The sequence below is a fragment of the Brachypodium distachyon genome, chromosome 1 (genome assembly GCF_000005505.3).
Source record: "Brachypodium distachyon strain Bd21 chromosome 1, Brachypodium_distachyon_v3.0, whole genome shotgun sequence".
NCBI lineage: Eukaryota > Viridiplantae > Streptophyta > Magnoliopsida > Poales > Poaceae > Brachypodium > Brachypodium distachyon.
In genome coordinates, this window is record NC_016131.3 from 62,313,365 (window position 1) to 62,329,158 (window position 15,794).

Sequence of the window (15,794 nt, forward strand, 5' to 3'; positions counted from 1 at the left end):
TCGATTCTGGGTACAATAATGCTTCCTCAATGAGAAAAATTGTTCCCATGGGGAGTATGATAGTAGCTCGTCCAGAGCCTACTATTTTTGACTCGCCCTGTGTGATAGTCATTATACTCCCCAAAGTCTTTTTAATGGACTTGAAATAATGAGTTTCTCTCAAGATGGCGTTTGTGGTACAACTATCCACAAGGCACGTTTCCTCCATTCGAGCGCCACGTGTTCTAAAATATAGCATCTAATTAATTAATGAAGCAAGGAACTAGCAACAGAATTAAATAAATGCATTACATATTTCAAAACATAACAAGCCATCAATATTAAATAAAGGAATTAATGGATGAACTCACAAATCATCCAAGCATTGAAAGAACAATGTTTTGCTTGCTCAGAGCATATACAACCACCTCAGGTGATTTTATATCATAGAATCATCAAAATCAATTGGCAAATGAATCATTAGAAGGGCCTAGTGCACTTGACGATGGTGTCCTCATCCTCCGCATATGTCACAGTTCGGCATGGTCTCATCCCATTATCAGCTATCACGGTCGCGATAGTCGGGAGAGACGTGTGTGAAAGCACACATAACACAAACTCAACAGGGGTTGGCCAAGCTTAATAGAATCAGTTAGTGCTTCCATTTTGCGCCTCCCCCTCTGAGTTATAGCGAAGTTAAACCTCGCGCTATTACATAGCCTGAAAATACTTATGACATGCGAGGATGAACAACACATGTGGAACCAGGACCATCTGGTAAAGCATAACACTTTCTCAACATGTATGTACTTGTCCAAAAGTACAAAGGGATGGTGCAATGCCTAAATGTTCTCCTCGCAGGGTGGTGGCGGTAGTCAACAAGACACCAAGCCGATCAACCTCCTCAAAAGCTACCAAGCTCCGAGAACAAATCCACATCCAAAAATCAAGTCCAACCATTTTAGGTCAGCTCCTCGAACTGCAGGTTCGTGGTTCATATCATTAATGTGAATTTTTACGAGATTTCAACATATAATCTCGAGGTAACCTCATGTAACCCATCGCATAAATGTGATAAAATGATATAGTTGTTCATAACAACGTTCCAATATTTAAAACATGCGAGTTCATGTCTTACTTAATGATTAAAAGCAGTAAAGCATATTTACAATTAATCAACAACGGTAAAACATGGTAATACAAGCATGTGCATAGAGATGGCAAGTTAAACGTTTTCTAAACGTGAAAATTAGCCCCAAAAACACATTCCCAAAGCCATTTTGAGCCAAAATACGCGATTTCAGCAAAAATTGACTCTAAGGCCTTAGTCGCAAAAACACAGCACAGTAAACAATGCGCGTAATTACAGAAAGACCAAGGGCTGAAATGCAAATCTACCGTCCTAGACCGAATCTGGCCCGCCCACTCGCCTATTTGGCCGGTGGCCCAACTCCCTGCCTCGCCTGGCCCAGCCCAGTCGCGCCAACCCTCATTAGGGTTTCCCCTTGGGTGGCGGCGGCGGCCTGTGCCTGCGACTGAGGCGGCGTCCGTGGCGGCCTGCGCCTGTGCGCTCCGTGGCGCGGCGGCAACGCTCATGCCCGAAAATGGAGCGACGGCGGTGGCCCGCCGCACAGGGCAGCAGTAGAGGCGCGACGGCGGGGCCCGTGCGGCAGCCCGCGCACGAGGTGGGGACGGCCCGTGCCCGCGCACTAGGTCGTGGCGGCGGCGCCCGACGCTCGATGCAGTGGCGGTAACCTGCGCGCACCCGAGTCGCGGCGGCGGCGCTCGCGCCCGCGAACGGAGCAACGGCTAGGGCGCGGGGTGACTGCAGAAAGCGCACCAAGCGGGGGCGGCATCACGCGCACTCGGCAGCGGGCGCCCCCGTGCGGCGTTCACAACGGCACGTGCGACCGGAGGCGCAGCCCTGGCGCTCGCGCGCATCCAGGAGGCTTACGGTGATGGCATTCGCGCCCGAGGGGCGGCGGCGAGTGCCTGAGGCAGTTGCGGCGTTGACCGGCGTGCCAGAGGCGGCAGGGAGCAGCATCCATGCCCGTATGGCCGCGGCAGCAGCAACACTTGACGACGCGCTTGCTATGGCAGCTCCATGCGGTGGCGAGTTCATTGCGTCCGGCGGCACTCCACGGCGCTTGTCGTAGGCTTTGGACGGCTCGCGGCGTGGAGCCCGCGGTGCCCGGCGGTGAAGCACAACAGTGCGACACCGTCTCCCCATGGTAATGGTCAAAAAGTCCCTCGTTCGGCAAGCATGACCGGCATTGGCCGGCGACTTGGTCGGCAACATCTCGCAAGGGAAATCCATACCGTGGGTAGAAAAATCCGAAAAATAATCTAATCGTAAAATCGGAATCGTAACACAACATTTTGCAATAAAATTTCGGATCTAATAGCTCCGTGATTTACGAGAGCCTGCTTGGAGTAGGCTCGATGAAGTCCGGGAGAGACTCGTGCTGATAACGTGTTGTGCAACTCCTGCCGGCTGGCCGGTCCCGAGGTTGCACACCAAGATCGTAGTCGAAGGAGTCGATCACACACACAATCCTGAAGTACAGTAAAATAGATGAATAACAGGGAGTAGAGAGAAACAGGAGCTTTTTATTAATTTCTAATCTCAACAGTAAGTATAAGAGATAGCCTTCTCTCCTTTATATAAACTATATGGCCCAACTGAATCAACTGATAAAGCCCAAAACTTAACATTAATGGGGTAACTATTCCTCGGAGCGGGGCCTCGCACCGGAACGATCGGTTCCCCGACAGTGACGTCGACGAGTGATAGACTGATAGCGTTGCGAACTCGCGGTTAGCGGAGTAGGTAGTGGGTGGGAGCAGTTCGCAACGGATTTTGCTATTTTCTCTCTGCGAATGGCCTATGCACACGGCTTACGTCCGGTCCGGAGAGCGGTATGGAATGCTGGGCGCACTGAGGTATGCTTTTGGGGTGATCCGTCAAGCGTCTGATGTTATAAACAGAGCTGCTGGCCAGTCAATTCTTATCCATAGGCCGTTGTATTCCTGATTTGTTGTCAAAGAAAAATAAGGACATGTACAATCAAATAAGACAGTGTTCCTTAGGACTTGTTTGGTGTTAGTATATTTTTTTCATCACTAGTGTTTTGGTACTTTTGAGATGTTTGGGTGTTCAACCAAAACTCTCTAAAAAAATACAATACTACTATGATAAGTGTTTTAATTTGATAAAAAATGGAGTGTTTTGTGGAGAAAAACTAGAGATTATTCTCTTTAAACTCTTACTACCAAACAACCAATTGGAGTTTCTAGTGCTTTTCAATTTGGAGTGGATAATGCCCTACAAAACACCCTAAAAACTCTAGTATCAAATAAGGCCTCAGGTGTTTTATGTCACTTAGAAAAATCAATCGAATATGTTGTGCAATAAGTTATCTTTTAGTGCCATATCTTACATCTTACATTAGTGCATTGATGAAACAAAATTAATTCAAATAAATGTAAAAAAAAGAGAAATCTATCACAATGAGATAATTGCATTTTCTAAGTTGAGTTGTGGATAGGTGATTGACGACCGGATCAAGGGCAGGGGGCTGGTGGTAAGAAAATGGGTGGACCAGCCGGAGATCCTGCGACATCCTAGCGTGCGATGCGAGGTTTCCTGACTCACTTTAGGTGGAACTCCGTGCCGGAGAGCGTCAAGCTTCTGGCCGATGAGCTCAGGATCGCGGTTTGGTCAGTGAGGACGAGTGATCGGATGATGCATTGTTTGGTCACCAGCGAGGAGATCTCCAAGGTGGTCAGGAGGCTTATGCCCACCATGGATTGTCTGACTTGGTGCCTTGTGATTTTGAGTCACCTGCAGGTGGGCCCTCCAGCTGTAGGCCCCACATGCCAGTGACTCAAAGTCAAAAGGCACCAAGTCAGAGGATCCGTGCTGGCTTATGCGAGGGGAAGCAGGGGTTGAGATGGCGAAGAAGAATGCAGAGCTGTCGGTGTTTGCCAAGGACGTTGAAGCGGAGGGAGGGTCGTCGTGGATAGCCGTGGCGTGGAGGAGATGATCGCTGCTCCGTATGGATAATGGATCCAATGTGGTTATGGTGAACTTAGATGCCAAATGTGCCCCAAGAACCACCTGCACTGTGAACTTAAAGCGCAGTGACCGTTGAACTTCAAATAAGCAAAAGTGAACCTATCAACATTTTGTAACGTGGCAAAAATCATGGGTAGAAACTCATCCTTGTATATTTTCGCAAGAAAATATGATCAATTTATGAGCTGTGCTAAAATCACAAAGAATGCACGACACTTGAATAGAAAAAGAAAAATGAAAGATCGATTAGTCATCCTACTATATGTTGCGTCCTCTGGTGAGGTGAAGTCCTACCGGGTTCTCGTGTATTCCCGTTGACAGTCAGCGTTAGCCTCGACAATGCAGGACAGGAACATCACGAGCTCACAACAGTCTGCTAAGTGATTTTATCAGAAGCTTGATGTTCCTCGTCGTTGCCTCGTCACCAGTGAACCCGGAGACATCCGAGCTGATACTCTAGGACACACACAAACAGACAAACAATGATCTTGTGAGATAGTCGGACAAGTTTGAGAAATGCAAGCTACCTTGAATATATTTATCAAAGCTCAAACCTCAATATTCTTCAGCGTATATATAAGTGTAAAAATAGACTGCTTGATGAGATCAGTGTTCTCAGCGGTAAGCATAGATGATTTCAGCCGTCTGCAAGTGACATGAATATTAAGTGCAAAATTGCATCACGATATTAGCTCGACCTATGTCACATATAAAGCGCGGTTGATTATACACCATGCAGGTGCTAAGTAAAAAAAACAGAAAATAAAATTGATAATCATCTAGTCCGGACACCAGTTGCATTGTGTAAAAAGAGTATATCTCCAGCTAACTGGACTTATCTTCAGGAACCTGATAGCTCTAATTCACAGTAACTAGCAAATATATTGTGAAGAATCTTCAATATTGAACAAGGATCGAGTCCATTTACAACAAAGTTGTGCAGTTTTATCATAAGTATATTTATGATAAAATTTGTTCATTAGTAACTAGATGCAAGAGAGTAATGCATTATAGTCTTCAGATGATATATGATAATTATTTTATCGGTACCTTAAATCATCAGATGCATCAGCAAGACCCTTAGCTATACTTTCCACATCCTTCAGTAGATTACTATCACGGACCTCCGGTAGCAAAGGTTGAATTTCTTCAGATAAACCTTCGATCTGTTCCATAGGTACCATTTAGCATTATGAATGTGATGTTTAACTGCAGAACAAATGTCAACAACAACAAAAATATCTCCACTTTATATTCAAAAAAAGAGAGGTAAAGAAAGAACATGTTTGGAGCAAGTTCAACATCCTTCCAGTTCCAAGATGTAAATCAGCAACCCACTAATGAACAAATTTGATTTGTTAACGTTAGAAGGCCGATCAATCTCATCTTGGCGGAAATTTTATCATAAATAAATTAGACATAGAAGTGATTTAGACTCTTAACCAATGGTCAAGCTTCCAGTGTGTTTGGATTTCAGAAGAAATTAAGAGGTAATGCAAAATCTATTTGCATGTCAGACCAATATATATACTGTGGAGCCTTTCCTACAATGGTTGAATGAAAGATCATGAAAGTTAAAGGTAAAAAAGATCTGGTTGAAATACATTTTATATATACCTAATAGTAAAATATTCAGTCACGAAATCTTAATAAGTAAAATACAATTGTTGAATGAAAGATCATCAAAGTTAAAGGTAAAAAAGATCTGGTTGAAATACAATTTACATATACCTAATAAGTAAAATATTCAGTCACGAAATCTTAATAAGTAAAATACAATTGTTGAATGAATGATCATCAAAGTTAAAGGTAAAAAAGAGCATAAACGAAATGCTGCGAGAAGAAGGAGGTGTATACCTTTGAAATAAGAGGCCGTGCTTTCTCCATTATATGTACAACTTTCTCAACCAATTTATAGCCTTTATCAACACCTATTTCCTCCATTTCTCTCCCCAGACGGGTACATATTCCAACCAGTGCATCCAAGCTTACCCCTTCCTGCCCTTTCATCCTCTCTCTGTCACCGAGAATTAGTCTTTCTTTCGAGCAATCTGGATCGAGTGGGCCAAATGAGGGTGTGGGAAGCGGATCCTTCGGTGTAATATCAATTAGTGTGTCCATTAAGAGACCAGACTGGTTGACCTCGACCACTGAATTCCTAGGGACTACAATCTTCTCATCGTCAACCTGCCAAGATTGCAAATTACTCAAGATACTATAAAGTAACCAAGTTTCCACGTGCCAGCATACAGACGCAAGACTGTGGGCTATAGATCAAATTGGATGGAATTATCATGATACCATTCGTGTGCTGTCAAGAACTACTCATTATAGCTTCAGAGTTCATACTAAAGCAGCATTGACAAGCATCATCTCATATTCTCAGAGTCGTTTGTGTATGTTCTTACCTTACCATTGTCACACACTTCACGAAGAAAAAATTGCATGACAGATTTGATTTGCGTCTAAAATGGAGGAGCTGTTACTGAAGAGGATAAACAAGGAAGCATACCTCAACAACGGCATCGATGCGGCTCAGAGAAGAGTCGACCCTGACAACATTGCCCACCGTCACCCCGCGGATCCTCACCGGGGTACCGACGCAGATCCCGCACGCCTGGCCGAACTCGAGCACGGCCTGGTACTTCCTGAGCCGCGACCGCAGCTGGAACCCGCCGCGGAGCCACGCCAGCGCGAGCGCGAGGAGCGCCGCGCCGGACACCATGAACAGCCCAACGCCGCCCTCCCACACACTGCGCTTGCCGAACCCGTAGTCCCCCGCCGCCCGCCGCCAGAGCGCCTCGACGAGCGCGGCGAACGAGTTCTCGCTGTCGCCACCATCGGACGATGACGGCGGAGGCGAGGCCCCGCCTGCCCTAGCCGCGCACGCCACCCGCATTGGCGCGTGCTTCCCGCGTGGCCTTACATCGAGGCTTAATGCGAAGACACGGCGAGGCTGGGCGGGGGAAGATGCCGACGGGGGAGCACGCAAGTGTTTGGTCGCCATGGCTGCCCGCCGCGTGTCCCCGGTCGCTTGGTGGGGGTAGCGGAGAGGGTGGGTCCTTGGAGGCAATTGGACGAACAGTGGGCGAGCAGGGAAGGGAAATGGCGGTGCGCGAATCCGGAAGCCTACACAACACGCACCTTGCAAATAAACAGATGAACGTACTCCGATTTGGGTCTCGTTTTCAGTGACTGGCAGTTTTGGCACAATCCGCAATCGAGGAAAGAGACAGAAAGATAGTACTCCGCGAAAGGACGGGGTCTGGTTTGCGCATGTGCCATGGTGGGAGGAACTAGGAAGACGAGATCTTTAGTCGTTGTACTTGTATTGTACCAACGGCAAAGAGCCACGCCTTCACGTGGGTTTTGATCCACATAAACAGAATAAAAAAGCGAGGCGGAGGTCTACCTTGTCGCGCAGTGCTCCGATGGAGGAGTCCGACGACCGCCTCCGCGCGCTGAGGGCCTTCGACGACACCATGGCCGGCGTGAAAGGCCTCGTCGACGCAGGCATCACCGCCGTCCCCGCCATCTTCCACCACCCACCGGACTACTCAGACTACCCCCACGCTCCTCGCTTCACGGTCCCGGTAATCGACCTCGCGGCCGGCGTGCCGCGGGCCGAAGTGGTCGGCGCCGTGAAGTCAGCAGCGGAGACGGTGGGCTTCTTCCAGGTGGTGAACCACGGCTTGCCGCGTGAGGCCATGTCAGGGATGCTCGCGGCGGTACGCCGCTTCCACGAAGGCGAGGCGGCCGGGAAGCGGGCGTACTACAACAGGGACGTGGCCGGCGGGAGGCGCGTGAGGTACCAGAGCAACGTGGACCTGTTCCGCTCGCCGGCGCCGGCCAACTGGCGCGACACCCTGTTCCTGCAGGAGCTGCTCGCGCCGCCGCCCGTGGGCCCGGCGCCGGAGGAGGAGATCCCGCCGGCGTTACGGGGCGTTGCGGCGGAGTACGCGGGGCTGGTGCGCGCGCTGGGCGGCGCGCTCCTGGGCCTGCTGTGGGAGGCGCTAGGCCTCCCCCGCGGGCGCCTGGAGGAGCAGGAAGACGCCATGTGCCTGGAGGCGCTCAGCCTGGGCTGCCACTACTACCCGCCGTGCCCGGAGCCGCACCTCGCCCTGGGCACCGCCGCGCACTCGGACCCTTGCTTCCTCACCGTGCTCCTCCAGGACGCCATCGGCGGCCTCCAGGCGCTCGTTGACCTCGACGACGCCGGTGCTCGGTCGTCCTCCGTGTGGGTGGACGTACCGCCGGTGGACGGCGCGCTGGTGGTCAACGTCGGAGACTTCCTGCAGCTCATGTCCAACGATAGGTTCAAGAGCGTGGAGCACCGGGTCCTGGCCAGCGCCGTCGGGCCTCGCGTGTCGGCCGCCTGCTTCTTCCGGACGCACGCCGCCGCCGCGTCCGCGAGGGTGCTCCGGCCAATCGTGCCCGGCCCCGGCGACGGAGGCGCGCGGTACAGGAGCGCCACGGTGGAGGAGCTGCTCCGGCAGCACTACAGGGTCAAGACCGGCCTCCACGGCCGCTCTGCACTGCAACACTTCAGGCTCTGATCGCCCAATGGCGAAATTAGTTTCATCTTGGATGAATTTATCCTGGGATGATGTTGCATCTCTTGTCGTTCAGCAGTCCAAACATCATGGATATGGATGACTGAAAGAAACAATAACTATCAGTTAGCTTGCACTGTCAATTTATTGTGAAATCTAAGCCATACTGGCATACTGCTTTGGAGATCAAAGTCCAAATTGTAGCAGGGAGACAGTCGGAATCTGAATTTGGGGCGGCAAGTTATGCTTTTCTAATAGAAATTTCAGTTTGACATGATGATTTATTGCTCCTTGTGGATCATTCATGTCAGAAATCCCCATTGCATTCATATGTCTCCTCAATATGTTTAGCCGTTTCAGAACCTGTACCGAGTCAAATTTACATGATTTTGGTTTCATCATTCCTTGTACTCCGTATTTCGTTATATATTGGTTTGCTTTATAGTACTATTTATATGTTCGGTTTTATTAACCTGTACATACTAATTTCAGGAGGCCTGTTTGCCAAACTCTTGCAAGGATCATTCATGTCAGAAACCAGTGAAGGAGGAAGCGAGTGCATGGTCTTGTTGATCGACTCGTCTTTTTTCGAAGGTTTTGACCTTACCAGATTTCTAGGCCTATTGTATGTCGAATCGGCCCACGTATTATTTAAGCCACATCTATTATGGGCCAGCCCACCTCATGGGCTTATTATGCTAACAAAAGACTTGCGGGGCTAGGAACTGCGAAACTTCTCAGCAGTCACCCCTCCGCATTTCTTTCTCCAAATCCAAAAGACAAGGATCAGTCACGTGTCTTGGAAAAGGAGTTTCCAAGCGAGGGAAAAGCCCACCGGCTTCCCTCCTGAACCCTCCCAGCTCCCCGCCGGCGGTCACACCTTTCACCGGCGATGTCGGCAGCCACTCCAGATGGCCCTCCCTCGTCGCAGCGTCCCCCGCCGCCAACCGTGGAATCCGTCCTCCAAATGGCCTCCCGCGACCCCTCTGCGGCGGTGCCCCTCCTTCCCGCTCTCCCGCCCGACGCCCTCGCCGACCTCCTCTACTCCCTCTCCGCCGCCTCACCACCGAACCACCTCTCCCTCCTCCCAGCCCTGCTCTCCCTCTCGCCCACCTCCGCCGCTGCGTCCGCTGCCTTCTCCTCCCTCCTCAACGCGCCAAGCTGGCCCTCCCCGACCCTCCTCGCCGTCGCCTCCCTCCTGCGCGACCTCCCCGCGCCTTTCCGCTCCAACGTCCCCGACTGCCTCGCCAAGATCCTCTCCCTCCTCCCTAGAGCCGAAGCCCAGGACCTCCCCGCCCTCGCCTACCAGCTCCTCCTCCTCGCCTCCAAGCCGCTCCACCCCCGAGCAGTCCTCGCCGGTCTCCTACGTTTCTTCGGCGGTCACCACGGCGCCCGCATGCGTGCACCGCCGTCCATCGCTCGCCAGGTAGAGGGCACCGTGCTGATGCACATTGCCTTCGCAGTTAAGCAGGACCCTGCACTGGCAAGGGAGATAGTTGCCGCGGTCAAGGCCGACGCGGTGGGCGCTCTCAATGGGTTCGCGGTGGCGGTACTGCTGTCCGTGGCACGCGTGCGGAGGTTCAATGACGGTGCTGTTGGCGTGCTCCGGGACGCTGCCACTACGTCGCGCCGAGATTATCAGATGTCAAGGTCAGGGCATCTTTGTCTAATTGGGTTGTATTTAGCATAAGTAATTTTTTGAGGAAAATTTAGCAGTATTTGATTGGGTGCTTTCGTAATTGGTGTCTTTTAGGCGCTGCAAGTGGTTGCCGGATCGCCTGAAAGAGGAGTGCGCGAAGGCTACTCATTCCGTCGAGAAGGCATTGCTGAAAGCCGTGAGGAATTCGTATTTTGAATCTGTGATGTGAATTATTAACTGATCAGAAAACCTAGAATTTCTAATTCTCTGCATGCGGAGGTGTAATTTGGGGATTCATATGCAGGTCGATGATAGCATTGGTGGGAGGGAGCATGTAGTTCCCAGCATCGTTCAGGTAGGCTTTCTCCTGTTAGAAGCCTCAGATGGTGATCGAGGGGAGGAAGATGGCTCAGACGAAGGGGTTATGAGCACTGAAGAAGTTGGTGTTAATATGCTCAAGTCATTGTTTGAGATCCACCAAATGGCACGAACTGAGGTATCGATCAAGGCAGCCTGATCGTTTTGTTGATGAATCAATTACTGAGTACTTGCTTGGTTCGTTTAATTTGATATTGGCATGTTTCCATCTGGTCTGCTTGAGGTTAGATAATCGAACAATGCAAGTTCCGGATTCTGTCGGCAAAGCCTCAACAAAGTGCACCAGTTCTTAGGTAGCAGAAGCTTGAAATCCCTGTAGATATTATGAAATAGTACATATAAATATATAATTCAGTATATAATTTCTTTTTGAGAAATCCATCTTTCTCTACAGGTTGATTGGATGCTTAGTTCAGAGTCATCCATTTCCAATGCTAGAATATGTTGCGCACCTGAAGGAGTTGCTGGACTTTTTTGCCTTCATGAATGACAAGGTATCGACTGGTCTGATCAATTGCAGCTTGCCACTCACAAAGTTTAACCATGATCTCAAGGTATGTGAGCTGTACAGTAGTCCATGTTTTTGTGGTTGTAAAATACAGTATGATGATTGTTATAGAATTTAATTATCAGGATTACATAATATTGGTTGTAAGGAAGGCAATGTTCAAGAGGGAGGATGCTGTCCGGATTGCTGCTACAAATGCTATAGTTGAGCTGATTGTTACAGAAAGCAAGTATAGGAAAAATGATGCTAATCCTTTTCAAGACTCGTCAAGTCAGGCGAGCTCTAGCCAGCAACCTGAAATACATCGAGAGGTTTGTGGAGATCTCTTTCAAGAACTAAGTGGATTGCTTCGCAGGTGTCTCTCTCAGCAGGTATATTGCTTTGAAAATTTATTGTACTGCCGATGTGTTCCATCCTTCATGTCTGGTAATACATATACAGTTCCCATTATAGCTGTTCTGCTCTTACAGGCTAGCGTCAAAGAGGCCTTGTATAAGGGTCTCATACGAATTGTTACCTTTGATCCAGTTGTTGCAGACAATGTCCTTGATTTCCTGTGGCCCCATTTCCTAAACTATTACGCGGAGGTAAACTTACCTAGTAGATTTTTGTGACCACTTCTGTCTGCTAATCTGCTTCGTAATAGAATCTTTTAAGCACATTCTTTTAGCAAGCCAAATCAAGTTGTTCTGATGAGTTGTTGCCTGAATTGCTTCAGGATGCAGAATGCCCCCTTAAAATAAATTCATGCTTTAAAGTCGAGAGTGCCACAGTATGCATTGTGGAACCTTTAGATTGCTTACTGTCATGTGTCTCGTGCATTCTTCGAGTTCAGCAAAATAGTAAGTGTCCACGACCACGTGACGCATATTGGAAGTGCTTTGGATTTGCTCCTTCACAGGATAATGAGGTTTGCTCTTCCCTCATTTTGAAATCCTTAACTAATGGCTTTCATTATATTGCAATCATAACCTAAGCTATTGTCAGGTTGGAAGATCTTCGTCAAGAGATTTGTTCGTGAGAGCATTATCAAATATCCAAAAGTACTTGAGGAAATGCCTCACAGAAGGTTTGTGATACAATAATGATAAAGGCGACCTGTTGGATCTTAACATTATTATTCGATATGACACATTTTTGTGTGCTTACAGTTTGTATTGCCTTACAACAGATCAACGAGAGCAGACGCAAGAAGCTGGTTCTGTTTCTTCAACTTTGGAGATGGCTCACTGTTATAACATTGCTATGCCTGGAATCATTGAGGTTTTTGTTGATTTTGCTGCTTCAAAACTAGAGGAAGGTGCTGATGAACCAAAGGAAAAGTTAGAAAAAGAAATACTGGAGCTCGTTGATGCACACAGTGGCTTTGAGAAGAAAACAAGCAAGAGCAGGGAGAAAATTGTACGAAGAAGAGGGGATCCAAGTGGTTCTATAGATAAACAGACCAATGAATCCAAAGAAAATCCAAATGCTTCTTGGCTGAAATTACATGAAAAGAAGGGGAAATTTGTGAATTCAAGTTTATATGAACTTGCAGTAATGTGTGTCAAACATTGCGATGCTGATAAATATGATAAATGCAGTCAGCGTCCTAGCCAATCTAAATTTTACCAGTGCTCCACTCTATTATCTTTTGTACTGAAAGCCTGTCTAGAAATGTTCAAATCACATACAGCAAAGCAAAGTGAGCCGACTATTGGAAATCTAAGAACAATGCTGTATGAAGATGTGAAGAGGTTAGGGCAGCCAATAGTTAAGCTCGTATGGTGGCTTATCTTAGATTCAAAGCAAGAGAATGGTGGATTCAAGAAGAACATGACCCAAGGGACAAGAACAGTTCAAAACAAAAGGGATCAATTATATCTGGCATTGAGGTGCTTTAAAGAACTGTTTAAACAAAGTGTATCAGAAGATCGTTCAAGTGATATTATTGATCTTCTGATATCTTCAGCTCCGTCAAATATAGAGGATATCATGAAAGCTGACCAGCTTCCTGACAATGATGCCACTATGACTGAGGATCCAGAAAAAAGAGGTGCCCGTGTGTTTCTGAACATACTGAAGATGTTATATGCGCGAGCTCTGTCCCAATCCCTTTTGCTTGAATCTGAGGTAAATCTGATGGTAATCTGAGCAGGAAAGCAATGAATGATGGGTTGTGTTTTTACTGAATTATGTTAGTAGAAATATGATGATGACTTTACTTATTTGGCATAATAAGTGTAACGCAAAATACATGCTTCTGTACTGTCAATTTCCTTTTAAATATTCACACATGTGCTTAGTTTCATATATACATTCCTTGTAGGCCCACTTGTTACTGGCAGCAGTTACGTCACAGTGCAGTTCTGCATGATATAATTCTTTTAATCTATGTTAAGAGTCATGGACAATGGCTTTCTTCCAAACTAGCAATTCTCAGTATTTGAATGAATTATTTTTTTTTAGTATGTGTGACATGATGGATACAATGTTTTCTGTGACCTGTTTCAAATTTGATCTTCATTTCTGCTTTGGTGAATAATTTGATCTTAACAGTTTGCTTTAGTACATAAACTGAAGTTAATGTTCATTTGTGCAGGCTCTGACTGAACTGATTTTTGGTATATCAAGGAAACTGCATCCTGAACAAAGGCATCTTATTGGACATTGGGCTGCAGGCTTATGCAGACAGAAAACTGTCCAAAGCCCAAGCGCTGCACAAGCGGTGGTAAAGCTTGCTGTCGATCTTATGACAGCCCCGGATGATATGATTCTTGTGCATGAGATGACAACAGAGTTGAAGAAATTAATAGCCTCTGGAGACGAGGACTCTAGAGATTCTTCGGAGGCATTTCTTATTGTCAATATTAAAACAAAGAATTCACTTGCTGCTCTGTTCCTTCATATGGTTGAATCATCTCTTATTGAACTGGACTGGGGTCTTGGTAAGCTCAAGGCAATGCTCATGTCAGGTTATGGTTCTTCTAATGTTGATGACGATCAGCCAGCAGAGGAAAGGATTCAAAAAGTGTATTTGGAGGAAGCACTCTACTCAAGATCAACATCAGTAGTTCATGTCCTTTCGTCTTTCACACATATGAGCCTCAAGGGTAGGTTGTAACTTGTAAGGTATCGTAAGACACCTGTACTGTTCCATTCCTCCAGGCACCTAATTTTACTTTCCATTCTCAGATTCTCAAGCAGAACAGTTTCTGAAACTAACAGCAAAGTTTTATAAGCTTTTGGCTCGCATGTCAAAGTCTCAGATAGCGCCTAAGGGCTACAGGCAGTTCATACCGGGTCTCAAATTTCAGAAACTGGCAGAAGTAACTTGCAGGATGCTTACTGCCCCGCTTTATGATTTCGTCTGTTCACTTCAAGAGGTCTCTTGCACTGTATAAATGCACCATCAATGCTTTTGGCTTCTGTGACTTCAGTTTATTTTACTTCTTTCTCATTTTACTTCTCTGGTTGCAGAATCAGCAAGCATACAAAAAAGTGGTCCTGGCCAGGATTAAAAGGGAGAGCAAATGCATTCCTGATCTTATTTTCCAGGTCGAAGATTATGAGAAGTACCTAATCCAGTTAAGCAAACTTACAAAGGTGAACCTTTTGAGGCATGCCAAGCGTAGCGTAGTAAGAGATTTCAGGATACAACCGAAGGATAAAGCTGGAGGAGAAGAATGCGAAGGGGATACTACTACAGCTGGTGCTGCATCACCTGAGAGTGACCCTAATGAGGGTGTGGAGGACAGTGCAGATGCTCCTGCTGAAACAAATGCTGATGAAGACCTGCAGGCCAGTGCTCAATGTGATGATGCCGTCAAAGATTCTGAATCTGATGAAGAGGAGGAAATATTAACACGAAGGAAGAGATCTAAGACAAATCAAATCGTCCAAGATTCTGAATCTGATCAAGAAGCTGAAGGCGAATGAATTTTCTGTAGACAGCAAAATACAAAGCATAAATTATGGATGCCGAGTGGAAAAATAGATCAAAATTTGTAGATAGTCTCGAATTGCTTTTGTAGGTTAACATGTTGATTTTAGACGATATATATAGATGTGACAGCAATTGGTGTTGCATTTTTCTCTTGGTTAATTTTTTCTTGTGAAACATGTAGGATTGACATCGTATCATATTTCTTTTGGGACGAGACATGATCCTGTGTTGGCAATCAAATGATTGAGATTTATCTCTCCTGTTGTATAAAGCACAGACCGTATACTTGTACAATGTAGTGGTTACCTCTATTTTTACACAACTCATGGAAGAGCATTGTAGCAACGAATAATGTTTATTATTCATCCACAACTGAGAGGTCTACACCACTTCATGGTGATTACCTTCAAAGTGTTCCGGTTAACACAAGGTTGTGGAGTACTCCCTCCGGCTCCGGTTCAAATCTGTACCAACCTTTATGTAACAGAGGGAGTATATGACTGACATGAAGCATCCATAGGAGTGAAAATACGCCCCTTTATAATGACTATCTGCATGTGTTTGAAACAAATTGAAGATCTACACCCATTTGTGGTGATTATCTTTTTAATCCGAAGATCCACACCACGTGGAGGTGTTACAAGACCCGGTGGTGACCATTTTTTTTTTACAAGACCCGGTGGTGACCATGTTCTCGTGGAAAGTTTGCACCCATGGGTCACTAAGGATCACCT

General features: G+C 46.9%; 3 protein-coding genes across 3 annotated transcripts; 2 read left to right on the forward strand and 1 right to left on the reverse strand.

The window, feature by feature from the left end:
• Positions 1-4,175: 4,175 nt before the first annotated feature.
• On the reverse strand, positions 4,176-7,576 carry LOC100835074 (protein TRIGALACTOSYLDIACYLGLYCEROL 2, chloroplastic). The gene is made up of 6 exons (XM_003561606.4): positions 7,470-7,576; positions 6,570-7,186; positions 5,915-6,244; positions 5,108-5,223; positions 4,612-4,702; positions 4,176-4,513 (listed from the first exon to the last, which is right to left on the reverse strand). The coding sequence occupies exons 2-6, from the start codon at positions 7,062-7,064 to the stop codon at positions 4,421-4,423; spliced, it is 1,125 nt and encodes a 374-aa protein (XP_003561654.1). The 5' UTR covers positions 7,065-7,186; positions 7,470-7,576; the 3' UTR covers positions 4,176-4,420.
• LOC100835379 (DIBOA-glucoside dioxygenase BX6) lies at positions 7,452-8,890 on the forward strand. The gene has a single exon (XM_003561607.4). It carries the CDS (start codon positions 7,489-7,491, stop codon positions 8,611-8,613), a length of 1,125 nt encoding a protein of 374 aa, XP_003561655.1. The 5' UTR covers positions 7,452-7,488; the 3' UTR covers positions 8,614-8,890.
• Positions 8,891-9,345: 455 nt separating this feature from the next.
• On the forward strand, positions 9,346-15,382 carry LOC100835690 (Fanconi anemia group I protein homolog). The gene is made up of 13 exons (XM_010230342.3): positions 9,346-10,260; positions 10,364-10,445; positions 10,554-10,745; positions 10,856-10,920; positions 11,022-11,181; positions 11,261-11,506; positions 11,606-11,722; positions 11,854-12,045; positions 12,123-12,204; positions 12,307-13,247; positions 13,717-14,227; positions 14,310-14,500; positions 14,595-15,382. Exons 1-13 carry the CDS (start codon positions 9,503-9,505, stop codon positions 15,051-15,053), a joined length of 3,996 nt encoding a protein of 1,331 aa, XP_010228644.1. The 5' UTR covers positions 9,346-9,502; the 3' UTR covers positions 15,054-15,382.
• The last annotated feature ends 412 nt before the right edge of the window (positions 15,383-15,794 follow it).

Coding starts and splice junctions, on each gene's coding strand:
- LOC100835690 (XM_010230342.3), top strand. CDS start 9,503: ATGTCGGCAGCCACTCCAGATGGCCCTCCCTCGTCGCAGCGTCCCCCG. Junction 10,446..10,553: donor AGAAGGCATTGCTGAAAGCC/GTGAGGAATTCG, acceptor ATTCATATGCAG/GTCGATGATAGCATTGGTGG. Junction 13,248..13,716: donor CCCTTTTGCTTGAATCTGAG/GTAAATCTGATG, acceptor TCATTTGTGCAG/GCTCTGACTGAACTGATTTT.
- LOC100835379 (XM_003561607.4), top strand. CDS start 7,489: ATGGAGGAGTCCGACGACCGCCTCCGCGCGCTGAGGGCCTTCGACGAC.
- LOC100835074 (XM_003561606.4), bottom strand. CDS start 7,064: ATGGCGACCAAACACTTGCGTGCTCCCCCGTCGGCATCTTCCCCCGCC. Junction 6,245..6,569: donor GCATCGATGCCGTTGTTGAG/GTATGCTTCCTT, acceptor CAATCTTGGCAG/GTTGACGATGAGAAGATTGT. Junction 4,514..4,611: donor ATACGCTGAAGAATATTGAG/GTTTGAGCTTTG, acceptor TGTGTGTCCTAG/AGTATCAGCTCGGATGTCTC.